At 40.9% G+C, this 18,198-nt stretch overlaps 1 protein-coding gene across 13 annotated transcripts in view; it reads left to right on the top strand.

Moving 5' to 3' along the window:
- The window catches only part of NTNG1 (netrin G1), a 307,376-nt gene that overhangs the window by 210,222 nt on the left and 78,956 nt on the right, over nucleotides 1-18,198 (top strand). For all 13 annotated transcript variants that reach the window (XM_072754469.1, XM_025996456.2, XM_072754468.1 and 10 more), the window contains exon 4: nucleotides 15,787-15,959. In XM_072754469.1, the coding sequence (XP_072610570.1) occupies nucleotides 15,787-15,959 (173 nt within the window). The remainder of the gene's footprint in view (nucleotides 1-15,786; nucleotides 15,960-18,198) is intronic.

Here is an 18,198-nt window from a genome sequence, read left to right as displayed (position 1 = left end):
GGTGGCTCAGTGGTTGAGCTCCTGCCTTTGGCCCAGGGCGTGATCCTGGAGACCCGGGATAGAGTCTCACGTCTGCTTCTCTCTCTGCCTGTGTCTCTGCCTGTGTCTCTGCCTCTCTCTCTGTCTCTCATGAATAAATAATTAAAATCTTAAAAAAAAAAAAAAAAACAAGTTTGGTTTTTTTATCTTACTACATGTAAACCCTCTAGGTTTGAGTTTTATCTTTATAAAATGAGGATAGTGATTACTGCTGACCTCTCTCTCACAAAGTTGCTATATAGATGAAATAACACATTGCTGGAAAATGATATTCTTATGAATGCACCTTTAAACACAGAACAAGTGGGGTGCGTGGGTGGCTCAGTCCGTTAAGTGATTGACTCTTGATTTTGGCTCAGGTCATGGTCTCAGGGTTGTGGGATCAAGCTCCAGCACAGGCTCCTCACTCAGCAGGTGTCTGCTGGAGGGTTCTCTCTTACCCTATCTCTCCCCCCCCCCACTTCTCTCTCTTTCTCTCTTTCTCTCTCTCTCTCTCAAACATGACCACAAAACAAGCTCAAAAAAGGCCAGCTAATTTATTACTTTATTGTTATTATTGCTGTTATTATTTCTTTGAACCTGTGTTTCCCACATTTCCACAGCGAAGACTTCTTTCAGTTAATATTTACAAAGAGCCTATTCTGTACCAAGCACCATGGAAGGTCCTGTTCAGGAACTAGGGGTTCACTCTGCCCACTGCCTGACCTCATGATGTCCACAGTCCTGATCCCATTCCTTCACACTTTGGTGCCTCACACACACTAAAGTTTCTTCTCATTCTTTTGTTAAATTTAAAACAAAAATTAGAAGATTTCATGACCCCAGAGTAGTTAACAGGTGCCTTCCTTCTGTGGATTATCGTTCTGAGATTGTTCAGAAATAGTAAAATCTTAACGACAGGATCTTCTGTATTGTGTTTAACAAATATTTCATAATGATCGATGATGGCAGATCAGGTGGGAACTAAAACTGATCAAGTGGACCTATTTATGAACTGTTCGTGGTGGCAGTTGACTGCTAGCTCATTCAAAAGTTAAAATAAAGCCTAATGAAATCATTGACTATCATCTCTATTTTATAGATGAGGAATAAGCCTGAGGTCAAACAAGTTAAAAGTGATTGTAGAGATATTCAAATTTAGGTCTTTAGTAACTCCAGAGCACAGCACTTTTCACCTTAACTTAAAAAGTCAGTTCATTTTACAAAAACAAAAATAAAACCCCAAAAAACTCACCACTTTTTATAAAAATCATGTTAAGGTTAGAACCAGCATACTTTGAAATCATGCAGCATATTCTAATGCCCACCTCTTAATGAAAACATATGTCTATTTCCAAGTCTAAATCTTTGGCAGAAAAATCTGGTTGACCCGATTTTTTGAGCCAGGCCGTACATTTTGGGTTGTTGAACCATTTATGTAATGACTGCTTTTGGGTGGTACATCCAGTCTAGTTCAGCCTGGGAGGTGGTAGAACCATAAAGAAGCAACACGGTGTATTGTTTTAGGATCTTTTGGTAGCTAGTGACCAAAAAAAAAAAATCACACACAATTCAAACTAGTTGAAACAAAATAGAGACTATTTTGGCTCACATATCTGGGAATCTGGGACGCAGTTAGATTCAGACTAGCTGGCAGCATGGGCTACACAAAGTTGTCAGGATGTGTCTCTATCTCTTGGCTTTGCTCCCCTCTGACTTGGCTTTATTCTAGGCCGAGATTCTCCATGTTGTGGACAAGATGGCCATGAGCAGTTCCAGGCCACCTGCGACCAGGTTAGCAGTACCATAAGGAATAGGACCTCTCATCCTCACAATCTCAGCAAAGGCCTCAGGGTCGATTTTCATAAGGATTAGGTCCTCTTCCCGTCCTCAAACAAGTCACTGTGTCCAAGAAAACAGAATGGATTGACAGGCTGAGCAAAGCCTCTCTGCTCATCCTGGACACTGCGGGTTGGAGTCCCCCACCCCAACCTCGCAGCTTGAGGATGGAGAGCGGCGATCCCACGAAGGTTGTTATGGAAGGAAGAAGAAGGAATCGAGGGGGTACTAACACTGCAACATGCACACTGCCAGAAGGTGAGGTCAGTCACCCAGCCAGTGTAGGACATTTTTCAAACACAGACCAAACCCTTTAACATGTCAAAGAAATTAGCCTTGAAAGGCGGTGTAATCCCCCCAAAGTGACTGAGCAGGTTAGTCATTAAGCCCAGGTCTCTTGATCATATATCACTTGACTCTAAAATATGAACATGGGCCATATTAAATTATGTGAAATTCCACTTAATGACACTTCACTTCTCACATATTTGGGGCAACCCCACCTCTAAATCTGTAATCATATAGATGGAGAGACTTTGATGACAACAGTATTGATAAACCTCATAACTAACTACCATCTAGTTATTTTTTCCCTGACCTTATTCTATCCGTTGGATCTTTTGAGAGCTCATTGCCGTTCTTCATTTCTATTCTCAGGGTTCTTTGTTTCTTTGCTTTAGAGTCTTTGTTTCCAATCTTAAGTGACACACAGTTCGGGTCATCGGTCACAGCAAGTGAGATCAGCCTCTTTTAACAGATGGGTCTTTTTCCTTCCCTTCTTTCTCTCTCTCTCTTCTTTCTTTTTTACTTTTTTTTTTTTTATCTTTACACTTCAACTTTCCAAGGCTTGCTAGCAAAAGTAGGCCACCAAATAAGGGGAAAAAAACAAAAGCTTTGCTAGGTGCTGTCTTCTCTATTGGATATTATTTTATTTCTCAGAAAAGGGAGAATTAGAAGAAAGCTATTTCCCCCAATTTTCCATACCACCCATGGGAATCTAATTCAATTTCCTCTCAAATTCTGTAGTGAAAAGTAAAAATATAGAATCAGGTTGCTCTATTGTCTTCTTTTGCACAGGTGTGGCTTTATTTTTTATTCCTAGTCATAAAACTGTTTTTTCAGGCTGAGTCATTTTTAATCAGACTCTAATATAACTATTTGAGGAAATAAGACCTTTTTTGAATGGATAAGTTTTACATATTTAAAAGATTCCAAAACATACCTGACAATCTAACCTGATGGAATCCTACAGTGTCAGATGGCTCTCAGCTCTGTAGCCAGAGCCTCACTGAACTCTGTAGCTTTGCAGAGCATGAAAGAACTTTAGGTTTATTCCTGCCCTATTTTTCTTTTGTTTTGTCCCAGTTTCTCCCAGAAAAAAAAAAAGAGGAATTATATTTTTTTATCCCAAGAAATATATCAGAAATTGTCATAGTATAGTTCACATCAATTGGAAGTAAAAAAAAATAGATGAAAAAAGTATTTCACTTATGTGGTTCTATGAGAGAAAAAAAGAAATCTAACTTGGCAGTTGTTTACTGTAAACCATAAAATGGACACGTATGTGTGAAAATGACTTGAATACATCAACAATCTTCATTGTTGCTTCTTATGTCAGTAATATATTCCATTTCTAAAAACAAGAAAGCCTTCTTAAACAGAGTGGAGCTTGTTTTCGTCAAGGAAGAGCACACAGGGAGGTCGGCAGGCCCTGGCTTGGTGTGTAAGAACACCACCAGGCCTAGCTTCCTTCTAGCTCCTAGCTTGCCCTACATTAAATGGAGCTTCTATTCTTACAGCTATAAAGCCTGAAGTCCCTCTAGCATTTCTGTCTGGATCCCAGATAAGAAAAAGGAAGAAACGGCAAAATGAGAAAGGTTAAACAAAAGCGGAGGAATGATTCCTTGTAAGCTGCCACTTTTAAAAAACTTTCCAGAACATCCCACCTAGTGACTTCTGGCCATATCTCATTGGCTAGACTATATGACATGCCAACCTTAGAGGCAGGGAAGCCTAGGAAATGAGTATTTTAGTTTTCCCATGTGTTTTATAGAGAGTCAAGTGAGAAAATGATGGTAAAAGACTTTTAGGTAGCCAAGCCATGGATTTGCCATCTCTCTCCCTAATTATAGCTAACACTTTTTGAGTACTTACTATCTAGCAGAATTTGTGATACATCCTTTACATGGATTATTTTATTTAATCTTCATAGCAAACCTATGTTATTGGTATGAGTAACAGTCCATACTATAGGTAAGGAAACTGAGACTTAAATGGAGCCACCCACCAGGTTCATGCTAGAGCTAGGACTTGACCCTTTGTCTCCAGGGTCCAAGCTTTTAACATCATGTTGTCCTATCTCTCTTATAGAATCTGTTTCCTTGAACAATGATTATCTCTATTTCTGGGACAGAAGACCCCTCGATTTTACATTTTCTCAAAAATAATTAAAATGTGAAGGTTCACCATGCATATCTGAAATATCTTGGGTCGTCTATTAGTTGCTAATTGGCCTTGGATTAGTTTAGTTTTAATTTAACAACCTCTTTACCTCCCAATCTCCAGATTGATTACTTGTGCAGAGAACAGTGGCAGTCTCAGTTGCTATAATTATCTTGCTATGTCTTTCATCTTTCAACACCTCTTATCTAACCAGATTCCTCGTGAGTGTAATAAACAGGTCACAGAGCACCATCGTATACCTACTCCAATCTTGGACAATGCATTATCTCAAATTTATAAGCTCCTATTTTTATTTTATTTTACAATCATGGTACTCTAGTCTCCCTGGCAAACTTTAGAAGTAGAAAAGGGCTATTTTCAATATTATCCAAAAGAATCAGTAGTTTCGTAAGTCATGTAATCTGAAGCTTCACAATGGGTAAGTTTAGGGTTTTCAATAAGATTTAAGTGGAACTTCTACAGGATTTCTTAAGTACCATAAGGTGTCTAAGTCATTCATTGCTTAAGTGTACAAGAAAGACTTCTAGTCACTGCCCCACCAATTTTTGGAGCAAATAAGTTATATATATATTTTAAAAGATGGTAAGATCTCAATGTCTGTGAAGAAGTGCTAAAGATCTCAAGCTTTATGTTATACTCCCAGAGGAAACTGCGTAACGATATATTTCTTTGCTCAAAAAAAAAAAATCTAGGCCCATCACTTTTCAAAAATAATTTTTCTAAGAAAGAGTTCAGGAGAGGAAAGCCCCCATCAACTAGGGGCCATATTAGGTATTCAGTATATTGTGAAAGAACACAAAAGTTATGTAGAAACCTGCCCTCTGGGTTTGCAAGGCAGATACCTGGAGTCCTAGCACCCCTCTTTCTTGTATGCTTCTGCTATAATACAGGAATGCAAAGACAAATTAAACCTCCAGACTCTTTGTTGGTCTGTTAAGTGTGCGGCTGCTTTCCCAAAATTGTTATAAGTATATATCTATTTCACACTGAACTTTGGCCATCACATAGTTTATAAAACTAAATCTTCTGAAAACATCTTTGCTTACCAGTGGTAACTACTGTCAGACTCCAGGTTTTATTAATGAAGGAAGGAGTAGGAGAATGCTGGAAAGATTTGAGCCCTTTGTTCCTCATGGGGTCAGGATTAGATCAGACCCATTTGATAGTTGAAGATCTGGTCTTTTGCTGTGAGACAGAAGTGATAATAGCGATAGCTTACTAAATTATTAAGTGCTTACTATATACCAGGTGCTGTGTTCAACTGTAAGTTCAGATGTGTAAGAGAGACTCGCATTAACGGTGCCTCAAACAAACTAGAAGTTTACTTCCGTCTCCTTTCTGTTGGGCGGTAGGTGCTCCGCAGCTGGAATAGTGACTCCATCTGGACCCGCCTTCCCCTGACTTGTAGTGAAGTGGCCCGATTCCACTATTTGTGGTGGAATCGTGCCATGTGCCGTGGCCCATGTAGTCCAGGGTGGCTTAACACCATGTTCATGTGTTCATGGTCCATGAGTAAATTAAAGACAGAGGACGGAGTGCAGCCCAACAGGAGTGTCACAGACCTCACTCTCACTAAGGTGTCAATGGTGGGACATAGTCACATGGCCACCCCTGGCTCAGGGAGGTGCCAGGAGATGTAGTCGTTACACATGTAGACTGTGCACCCAATTAAGACTGTGGTGGTGTGGGAAAAGGAAAAGTTCATGCATCAGCAGTCTCAGCTACCTTGTTCTGTATCATTTAAGGCTCCCCCAAACCCCTAAGGGTAGATATTTTATTATCCTCATTTTACAGAGGAGTAAGCTGAGCTTAAGGAACTTGCCTAACTTCCTGCTAAAGCCAGACTACTTGACCTCAGACCCCAAACTCTTATCCACTGTTTTTCTGCCATCTGTTTTAGATAAATACCATATTTCTTTTAGTTTATTTTTGCATTCATTGAATGTACAATTGAGTGGTTTTTAGTATATTCAAAAAGTGGCGCAGCCCTCACCATTATCAAATTCCTGAACACTGTTATCACTCTAAAAGAAAACCCCATCCTTCAGCAGTCACTCCCCGTTTGCCCCTCTCCCCAGCTCCTGGAAATCATTCATCTACTTTCCATCTGTACAGATTCACCAATTCTGAGTATTTTCTATAAAGGAAAGCATACATTATGTAGCCTTTTGTACCTGTCTTTTTTGATTTAGCCAAATGTCTTCAAGGTTTATCTATACTGTAGCATGTACCGGTACCTCACCACTTTTTCCCCCAAAATAATATTCCATTATATGAGTATACTACTGCCTTCTTTTTATCCATTCATTAGTTGATGGATGTTTGGGTTGTTTCCACTTTTTGACTGTTATGAATAATACCACTATCAACATTTGTGTGCAGGTTTTTGTGGGGTCATGTTTTCGATTCTCTTGAGTAAAGACCTAGAAATGGAATTGTTGAATCATATGATAACTTTATGCTTACCTTCTTGAAGAACTGCCACATTGTTTTCCAAAGTGGCTGCACAAGTTTACATTCCTACCGACAATATGTGAGAGTTCCAATTTCTCCACGTTATTGTCAACATTTCCTATTGTCCATCTTTTTAAATTATAACCATCCTAGTGGATGTGAAGTAGTATTTCGTTGAGGTTTTAATTTGCACTTCCCTAATGACTCATGATGCTGAGCATCTTTTCATGTGCATATTGGTCATTTGTATATATCTTCTTTGGAGAAATATTTTTTAAGATCCTTCACTCATTTTCTTACTGGTTTTTTTTTGTTCCACTTATTATTGTAGTTGTAACAGCTCCTTGTATATTTTGGTAACATATACCATTTTTACTACTAAGTGTAAACAGCTTTTAACATAGTTAAATTATTCAATTAATATATGAAATATGAATCTGCAGATCAGTGGACTTGACATAATTTACAAACAAGATGGTCGATTAGGTTTGTGAGTACAGCTAGCACCTTAGTGCTGGTCAGGTTTAGGACAAAGATCGCCAAACAGAATACAGGTGGAAGAGGAGTTTGCATGAGGATCACACCCGTGATTTTAGTTTTCCTGTTCGTCAGGATTTTGACACACTGGTGACTCAGCAGTGCTTCTCAACCCTTACTCTGCACATGAATCATCTGGTAATCTGGTTAAAATGCAGATTCTCCTTCAGCAAGTCTGGGGAAAGCCTGAGATTTTTATCAAGGCTTGCGGGGGGGGGGGGGGGGGGGGGGTCCTGAAACTGCTGGTCCAGGGACCACTATTTAGGTAGCAAGTGTTCGAGTATCAATATCACTATTTAGAACCACTAGTCTAATTCTCCCGAGAACCAGTTTGCTTTGTTCTGCCTCAACGAGTGTGATGTCCTAGAATGAACCTGGCCTTTGGAATTGACTCTTGATTACCACTCACCAGAAGTGTTTCTTTGAGCAAATCACTTTACTGCTCTTTGCCACACTTTCCACATCTGTAAATTATAGACACTTATACCGCCTGCTCCCAGGGGTAATGAGGATGGGGTGAAGCAGCACACATAAGGCACCCAGCACAGCTCCAGGCATACAGTGGCAGGGTATTAAGCGTTTTCCTCTTCCCCCCACCTTCAGAGGTAGGAGCTGTCCCTAGGACTGTTCAGTGCAAATACAGCATCAGTGGAGAGACAACTCAGTGTTACCACCCTACTTCCCTACATTGTCATAATTAGATAGAATATTGTTCCAGGAGTTGAGATCTTGGGTCCCACAATGGTAGAAACGAGGCCAGACCAAAGGTCAAAGGCACAGGCTTTTGGGGGGCCACAGCTCAAGCTGCACGGAGACACAGCAGCAACACCCAGCACTTGGCCGAGCCTCACCGCACAAACAGGAGGCCCTGCTTGTACAAAGGTCCCCTGGGAAGTTCCCACTCAGGTCCGTTATGCTGAAAAGGGCTAGAAAAGTACCTTGTCCTGATTGGCTGATTTTGGCAGGCAACTCACACAGCTTGTTGGTGCTTTTTGGAGCGGGAGTCTATCAGGTTGGTGGAGCCTGTTTGATTCTCTTCCTATAGGATGGAGCGGCGGCCGTTGTTTTTGAGTTAGGCTTCTTGGAGATTAGAACTCTATGTCATCTTCTGGTGTTGAATCCCATGGGCCTTCTCATGACACTATCCAGAGAATATGTTATTAATTAAGGCTTACAGAATGAATCAGTCCATTTCAGTCATCTATTATAGAAATAATAATACTTGAAAATAACACTTGTCAAGAACTTAGTGTCAGATGCTGTCCTAAGGGCATGCATACATTTTCTATTCAATACCCCAAACCGTTCTTTGAAACCCATCCATTTATTGTCTCTGTTTTACAGACGAGGCAGCTGAGGCCTAGCCATACTTAGAAAGACAGCATTCCACTTTTGGTGGTAAAAGCAGAGCTCTGGAGGCTGGCTGCCCACGGTCTAAATCCCGGTTCCATCTCATCCTAGCTGGGAGAGGTGGGTTCCTTAGCCCGTCAATATGCAAATGCTTCATCTATAATTAGTGCCAATCCCACAGTACTATTGTGAGGTTTGTACGAAATAACGTGTGAAATATGCAAAAGCACTTAGCACAATCTCAGGTACTTGGAAGTATTCAGTCAACATTAGTTCTGTTTGTGTGTTTGTGAGGTCACTTACCCAGTGCCCTCACAAGTAAGTGGTGAAGGTGGGATTTGAACCCGGGCTGTCTGATTTCATAATGAATAGCACATAATTTTTAAATGGTGTTGCCACAGGTCTCCTATTGCAAATAACATGTTGAGGTGGAAACCAGAAATTCATGTGTCGGAGTGAAAAGAGAAAGGTCAAGGGGCTGCGGAGGCAGAAAAAGTATGTGAGAGGCATTTTATAATTTATCACCTTTTGAAAAAGACAACTTTGAGGCTCCAGTGTTTGTGCTAACTCACTTTCTAAAAGCATTTGTGTAGCTGCCAGTCCAAGGCAGGGAGTGCAACCAGAGACTGATCTAGGTTTTGTGAGGCCTGAAACTTACCTTCACTAATTTTTAAAAATGAAAAAATATCTTATTTGTGAGAATTATGCAAAAGCACACGACCACATGAACATATTGGTAGGTCTTCCTCGAGGCCCTGAATGGGCCATGATGCTAAACTCCATTCGCTGGGTGGTGAATCCTCCCTTGGCACCAAAGTAGCCAAATCTCCGACTTGCAGGGCAGCAAGCCTGGCTTCCCTTCCTGTTTTGCTTCAGAAAGGGCCAGTTTCAAACTTCTCTGTCTTGGTACCTCTAGTTGAAACACTAGTAATAGATGATATATATAGACCTCTAACTCACAGGAAATTCGGGTGGATAACATGCTTCCCAGAATAAATATATTAAATTATGTTTAAGAAAAAAACAGGCAGACTGTATGGGTTTTTCATACCTACTGGCAGGTGGCACAGATCTAAACGTTGGAGCCTTTTTATAAGCCAGATTAAATTGACTCATGACAGCTGGTCACTAAACTACAGGAAGTGCAGACCTGGTTGAAAGCAAGAAGACGCTGGTTCTCATCACTTGCACCGCAGACTGGAGCTCACTTTTTTGGAAGTCCATCTTACCAGTGCCGTTATTTGACAACACGTACGGCTTGTCACTTAGACACAAGCAGATCTCCGAAGTACAAGCAAGTCCATTCTGTCTGCAGTGTCTTGGTGTGAGGTGTGTGTGTGTGAACAGGATCGGGGAATAGGCTGAGCTCTCCAGAACATCAGATAGCTCCCTCCTCGCAGAGCCTGGTAGCTCTCGGCTTGGGCAACGTGCTGGTAGACGTTGGAGCCAGATGCCCATGGAAGTGGATAATGAACCTGTCAGAGACAAGGGGATGCCACAGAAATGTGCCATCTACCCTATCACGAGGCGGGAGGTCATGGCCCTAGGGATTGAGAGCAGTCTCTCACCATTGTGACATCCCTTTCTTTTCTTTTTTCTTTTCTTTTTTTCTTTTCTTTCTTTTCTTTTCTTTTCTTTTCTTTTCTTTTCTTTTCTTTCTCTTTTCTCTTTTTTCTTCTTTTTCTTTTCTCTTTTCTATTTCTTTTCTTTTCTTTTTTCTTTTTCTTTTTTCTTTTTCTCTTTTCTTTTCTTTTCTTTCTTTTTTTTTTTTCTGGAGGAAAAGCCACTCTGGCAGGGGCTCTACATAAAGAATTTCAGCATCTGATTGGAATGGGGTGATGCAAACAGACTGAGCTGTGGATAACGAAAGGGAATCATTTTCCAAAACCGACCCGTGTTGGGATACCTCAGCATCCACTGTCACGGGCTCAGCCCAGGCACGAGAGTTGTCGCAAGGACAGAGAAAAGACAGCCCAGGAGCTGGGCTAGGTCAGCAGATTTACTGCTGGGCAAGTTCCGGTTCCTGCCAGTGCCCAAGCAACATTGCCCAAACACCTGAACCTGGGGGGGGTCATCCCTGCAAGAGAAATGGAAGCCAAAAGATGCATATTCCAGAATAACTATGTTATGCAAATGATTTGGGGTGTTTTTTCTTTTTTCTCCTCTAAACTGTGTTATTTTCCTAAGTCTTTCAGGCATTTTTTTTTTTCAGGCATTTTCTTCTTGTGTTAGGTTTTAGGCGTCTGGCAAATTCTCTGGAGTTTAAATTAAATAGTCTTACCAATTTTATAAAATTCCCTTTGCCCATTATAAAAGCCAATGATAAGGGCATGTGGCAGTTTTCAGCACATGTCATGGAGTGTTCGATCTAATATGATGCCTATTGATTCTCTATTTTCAGCCCATCACCAGGCTAGACATAGTAGGACAGACCCATGCACTTCCTGCGCTCAGAGAGTTTACTTGCTTATTAATCACTTATTTATCTTTCAAATATTTTTTAAGTACTTATTATATGCCAAGCACCTTAACACACACTGGGGATGTTGCAATAAATAAGGCAAGCGTGACTGTTGCCTCCGGGAGTTTGCACTCCAGTGCAAGGTGATAGAAGAAGCAATGACAACACAGTCTCTGTCTAAGACAGAGATAGTGTGGGCTTTATCAAGTGACTGGCCTTGCCAGTGTCACAGGAGCACATAGGAAAGGCATGCTGGTGGGTCAGAGAAGCCCTCAGATAGTTGGCCAGTGGATGTTTTTTGAATGTCATTTAGGAGCCAGGCACGGAAATTTACAAGTTGACACCTGAATGATGAGAATTTGGCAGGTAAATGAGGTAGAGGTAGTTGAGTAGAATGTTCTAGGCAAAATGAACAGTTTATAAGATTACCTAAAGGCAGGGACACCTGGGTGGCTCAGCGGTTGAGCATCTATCTTTGGCTCAGGTCTTGATTCCGGAGTCCCAGGATCAAGTCCCACATCGAGCTCCCTGCAGAGGGAGCCTGCTTCTCCCTCTGCCTGTGTCCCTGCCTCTCTCTCTGTCTCTCATGAATAAATACATAAAATCTTTAAAAAAAAAAAAAAAAAAAAATTACCTGAAGGCAAAGTTTGAAGAACTGAGTAGTATTACCAGTGGTGCAGATGAGACTGGAAAAGGGAAGAGACACAAGCTTTGAAGGGACTTGGAGGCCACGTTACAGAGTGTGAACTCTACTCTGAGAATTGTGACAAGTCTTACAATGATTCGAAGCCAAGATGACTCTGATATTTTTGTGTAAAGGATTATGTTGACTGTTGTGTTGAGACTGAGCTGGGAGAACCATGACTGGAGGCAATAAGGTCTGTTCAGAGGCCATTGTAATAGAGCAGATCGAAGGTGATGGCAATCTCAACTAGGGCAGTGGCAATGGCTAGAACTATACTACGTGTTTGAGAGTTATCAAGGAGAAGGGATCTTAGAACTTGATGAGAGACGGAACAATGACAAGTTAGTTATGATAGGAAAGAAAGAGGGAGGCATTCTCAACTAACTGCCTGAAAGGTGATGCAATTTACTGACACAGTAACCCCAGAAGGAGGAGTGGGTAGGAGAGGGAAACCCCAGAATTCAATATGGGACCTGTTGAGTTTAACATACCCAAGAAAGAGATCCATGAGGGAGATATCGATCGATCCAGGATTTATCAACATGTCGATCAGATAATCCTCACTGGGAATAATGGAAAGAGGGTTCTATGGATCCCTATGGGTAACAGAATCTCTGAATCTCCTAAAATGTTTTCAAATGTTTAAGCTTATTTTGTATATGCTTATTATTTCAGGGTAGAGGAAGATTATGCAAGTTTTCTTTAAAATGCAAGTTTGCTATAACTCAAAGCCATTAAGGACTGCAGAGGAAACTGAAGAGACAATCTGTGTTAAGAGTATTCAAAGAGGGTGTCTGGGTGGCGTAGTTGGTTCAGCATCTGCCTTCAGCTCAGGTCATGATCCCAGAGTCCTGGGATCAAACCACACATCTGGCTCCCTGCTTGGCGGGGAGTCTGCTTCTCCATCTCCCTCTTCCCCACCCCCAGCTTGTGTTTTCTCTCTCTCTCTCTCTCTCTCTCTCTGTCTCTCTCGAATAAATAAATAAAATCTGAAAAAAAAAAAAGAGTGTTCAAAGAGAGTCACTTAGGCTGACAGTGTTCACAGGCCAGAACCCCAAGAACAGCACATAAAGAGAACACAAATAAGAAGAGGGTTCTGAATATGAGCTTGAGAATCCAACAAGGACAAAGCATCAGAAGAAAGGGAGTAGCCCACAGATTCAAATACTACTGGGAGGTCAAATAAGGCAAAGAAAATTATCCATTGGATTTTCAACAAAGAGATTATGGATGACATTGGCAAGAGAGGCTGCGTTTGGTGAGAAAGAGAAAGTGAGTGGGGGATGAGAGAATGGAAAATGCAGATATAGGAAACTCAAGAAGAGAGGAGAGTGTTAAAGAGGTAACTGGAAAAGAAGACCAGGGGTACAAGGTGAGTATTTCTCCCCTTAAGATGGGAGAGATTTATGCAATGAGTCAACGTGTTCTAAAAGCTCAAAGAGCCTTAAGTAACAACCAACCCAACCAAATACACAGAAGCATTTAACGAAATCAGAAGATAGAGCTCAGGGTGTCTGCAGTGAGCAGGATAGATAACTGGGAAGAGTTTGAATTGAATTGAGCCTTGAATGATTGGGTTTTGGACAGGTGAGGATGCACCATGAATTGGAAGAAATCTGAGGGAAATGAGACTAAATAGTCATCTATTTTTCTTTCACCTTCTTTTGTTATTTAAAGAATATTTTCTCAGCAAATATAAAGTCTTGAGAATGGAAATTGTCTGTAACTCAGAAAGGGACTACAAGTATGAAAGTATTAGCAGCTAAAAGATATTTAATCCAGTTTACAGTTACTACTTGTGTTCTTGATCTTCCGTATGAAACACGCATATTCTTTGGGGTCATATTGTTCATTTCCTCCTTTGGATTTTTTAACACCAGATAGGGTGCTAAATTGGTATAAGTTGGTGCTTCTATCACTTAGGTTTCTAACATCTTCCATATTTAAAAAAAAACACACCCATAAATAAAGGTGCTAATGTTGGAAGGAGAAAGATCCTTTTATAAGCAATCTAACACAAGTGACTCCCTGCATAGAGGAGACTGTTACGAGACCTAACTCATGATTAAACACTGTCTATTTCACTTAACTGAATCATGTTTTTCTCATCTTTTTAGAACACTGTACATCTGTTAATTTTAAAGGTTCTTTTTATGTATCTAAGTTGAATAGGTATTGTTTAAGTAGTAAACTTCCAGCTTTTTACCATTTATAACTATACAGAGGGCAGAGTATAGCTGTAAGTATTGCAAATTATAGTAGACCCTTGATAAAGCAGACGTGTGGTCTTATCCAGGGAGGTTTGGGTGGCGAGGGGTGGGTATTATTTCAGGGGCTACACCTTTGAGTTAGAAGAGAGCCCAACAGTTCTCAGTAACAATCTTAGCCACTCCTTCACTTTCTTGCCATGAGGAAGGGTCGGTGTTCCAAACATCATCTGCACACAAGAAACTTGGATGTTGCTTACAGATGTCAGAGAAACCAACATCAGTTCTTTTTTTTCTTTAAAGATTGTTATTTATTTATTCATGAGAGACACAGAGGGAGAGGCAGAGACATAGGCAGATGCAGACTCTCTGCGGGAAGTCCGATGTGGGATCCCAGGACTCTGGGATCACGACCTGAGCTGAAGGCAAGCACTCAACCACTGAGCCACCCAGGCATCCCAACATCAGTTCTGAAATAATCTTCTTTTCCTACTAAGAAAGACTACTGTTAACTTTTTCCAATTCACGACATACCCCGCAAAGGAAAGCAAATGTAAAACACTATAATCTTTCTTTGTCTTCATGAAGTTCGGCTTTCTATATTTTTGTCCTACTTCCTAGAAGAGGCCAGACTAGTTTAAAAACACACACACATCTACACACAAACACACATACATAACATTTTCAGATGCTGGCCGTAACAGATCTTGATCCTTTATGCCCCGTCACGGATGTCCTAGTTCTCCCCTCTATGTGGACACATTGCTTCCTGCCTACTCTGTCCTGGCCCCTGGGTCATGGTCATCCTGGCAACCTTGGTTTTACTTTTCCAGAGGATGCAGAGTGCTTGGGATGTTACAATTTATAACCTGCTACATCAACAAATATCCAGTTGGCCTTTGAGATTTTATAGTGCAAGACTTTGGATAGGGGAAAGTGTTTTTGTGGAACCTGCATATTCCATTGTTGCCTCTCATATATCACAGCTCTCTTCACAGGCACCAAAGGCAAGGCATTTGCAAATGACCTCAGACCCCTGCCACATAGTTTTATTTTATTTTATTTTATTTTATTTTATTATTTTATTTTATTTTCTAGGCTTCTAAGCATCTTTTATCTGAGTCATCTGACCCATTTCTGAGAGACCTTTGTAATTACCTTATTTGCTGTGAGTGAGAAATCTAAGGACCACTCGGATTGATTAGAGGCCTTGGTGGGAAAAATTTCTGATCTGGGATAATGTCGTTTTAGACAATCAGGAATACCTAATTTTGATCTCCATAGGTCTATAAAACAAGTCTGAATAGCAAATTGTCTTAATGGTCATCGTTTCTTTTAAACAAGTAAGAATTGTCATTCTGGTTTAAGGAAAAAACAGAAGATAACATTGTTTTTCAAACCCAGATGAAATTGTCATAGATTTGATAATATTATAAGATCACTGCTCATTGGTGGCAATATTTTGAATACCTGTTGAGAAACCCTTGATTTTGTAGCACAGTTGTCTTACGAGACCTTCAGGCCCCCACTGAACAGACCGACTAGTATTAGGATTCCTCAAAGTGTGGTATGAGATAGACTGTATCCTAACCCTACCCTTTGTCCCTTGTTGAGAAGATTCTGAAGGTGGGGACTGCAGATCTACATTTTGCCCAGAGCCTCTATGTAGCTCAAGCACTGCAGGGTGTCAGAGCCACCACCCCAGGAGATAGATGGGTAAAGCCTCCATGATCACCTGACTTACAATGAACTCTTATCTCTCTTCTGTTTAGGTGCAAATGTAATCTCCACGCCACAGTGTGCGTGTATGACAACAGCAAACTGACCTGTGAATGTGAGCACAACACTACAGGTCCAGACTGTGGGAAATGCAAGAAGAATTATCAGGGCCGACCTTGGAGTCCAGGCTCATATCTCCCCATCCCCAAAGGCACTGCAAATACCTGTGAGTAACTTTGCTCTGTAACACTGGATTTTGTGCACACGATGAGCTGATAGTTCCCTCAGTTTCACTTGCAATTGTGCTTTTACTCTCACGGTTATCTTGTTCCTCTTCGAAATGCAGCTAAAGCTTTAGTCTCTATTTTACGACTTGTAAGCACATTTTCACACTCGGATCATCTGTTAAATTCAGTCTTCCAACATTCACATCAAATGTGTTGGGAGATGATGGAAATCAGGAGACATTTTTTCTAAGTGGATGAAACAGGAGATGTTTGTTTTCTTGCCCCAGATTACTTTCCTATTAAAATGACAATAGCCTATTGTGTTGTTTAATAGGTTGCTTAACCTATTAAAACTCCCAACTGTAACTTAATTTTAACCATAAACAACTCCAGAAATTCTCTACATGGTTATAATCCCATTTCCCTTACTGGGTGACTTGAGTGATGCTTTTTCTGGAAGATGCTTCCCTGTCCTATTTTAGCTGCAGCCTAATTTTGCCTAGTGAAATAATTGGCTTTTTCCAAATTTCAGCACTTGAGGTCATGCTTGGCATGGATCCTACAAGGAGAAGCCACCTTTTGCTACAGGGCGTGACTATAGGTACTGCATTAAGAAAAGGAATGTCTGAGCGCGTGTGTTTACAGGAACCATGAGAGATGCCTCATTACCACTCATGCGTATACCCCACTAAAATCCCTGAACATCTACAGGAAGACATGCCCTGACATGCTCAGGGAGAGAAATGATTACTTCCAGAATAAACTCCCCAATTCCATGGATGGACTGAATTAGCCACTTGCAAAAGCCCCAGGTTCCCCCTCTTTCAAAAATAGAGGAGGGGTGAGGTTGGGAAGACACTCACGAAGTGAGAAGTAACAGAAATAGCAGGACAGTGAGCAGTGGGGGAATGAGGGCTTGAAAAGCCACTGGCTCTCTGTGAGGCTAAGAATGTTATCAGGTACTTCAAAGCAGCAGCTGTGAGAAACCAAAACCTAAAAACTAATATCACAGGAACCAGGACCTTATCAAGTTAAATGTAAGACTAATGGAGCGAGTAACAAGCCATGAAGTATGGGGGCATGAAATTATGATAAAATTTCTATGAAGCAGAAAAAAATATTCTTCAAAAGATTTAAAAAAGCATCCCTATTTGTAAGGGTGTTCGGTTTCTTTCTGTGTTAAAGAAAAAAATGGACAGTCTAGCTCCTAAAATTAATACATAAAGCTCTGTTAAGCAGAAATGTTGGCTTTTCAAGGCAATTTTATTAGCAGAGACTCTGTTGGCTGTCCTCAATTGTTCAGGGCCATAGACTCACAAATTTGGAAGGCATCATGAGGGTATTTGTTTATGAGACCCTGTGGCTGGCAACCAAGAATCCCTATCACCACACTTGTCATATTTACTTTAAAGGTCTCCCAAAATGAAAGTGGCTCAGATTCCATTTTCAGTGTCTGCTGCTGCTTTAGTGGGACAGGATGGAGCAGAGGAAGGCTCACCAACACTTGCTAGCGTTCTGGCTCAACCTCAGGGCCGGCCAACTTGTCAGAACTATCCCAGAAAGGCAGGTGGCCTGAGCTGCTGCGTTGGCTTCTATGCTAGCATGACTGGTCTTTACTTCAAGACATTTTCACTGGGAACACCTTCTTGTGCCAGCCAAGCTTTTTCACTGAAATGGATTTTTTTGTACATTCTCCATGGAAATGATGTACATACCCCTCATCTTTTGCATATTGCAGGAGATCACCAATCACTCCCTGACCAAAGGAATGCGACCTCTTTTGATTTTCTTTGTGGACTCCATTGCCCATCTGTCCCTTAGTTTTTACTGGCCTTCTCTAGACTTTTAGACTTTTTCCCATCTTTCTTAAAATATGAAGGTGACAGGGGGACACAACCCCCAAGGAGGCTCCATTCAATGTTTCAGTCTTCCATATGGCAGAAATTAGGTGGAAGATTTTAGAGATTACTGCAGTGGTTCAGTCTTGGAATGGAAAAGCCTTACAATGGCAAGAACCCCTTAAGCTGAATTTCTGACACATCAGACTGTGCTTTAAAACATCTAAGGATGGAAATAAGCAATTCAGTGGGTTAGTACACAAGTCCCAGGATCAAATACAGTTCATATATTCACTAGCTGTGTGACCTTGGAAAAGTAAACTAACCTCTCCAACACTCAGTTTCCCATCTATGATGTGAAAGTAGTAACCAGTTCTTACATCATAGGAATTTTGAGAGA

Source organism: Vulpes vulpes, chromosome 3 (assembly GCF_048418805.1).
Source record: "Vulpes vulpes isolate BD-2025 chromosome 3, VulVul3, whole genome shotgun sequence".
Lineage (NCBI taxonomy): Eukaryota > Metazoa > Chordata > Mammalia > Carnivora > Canidae > Vulpes > Vulpes vulpes.
The sequence above is the reverse complement of the archived record's forward strand: the minus strand, read 5'-3'. Positions and strand labels throughout refer to the sequence as shown.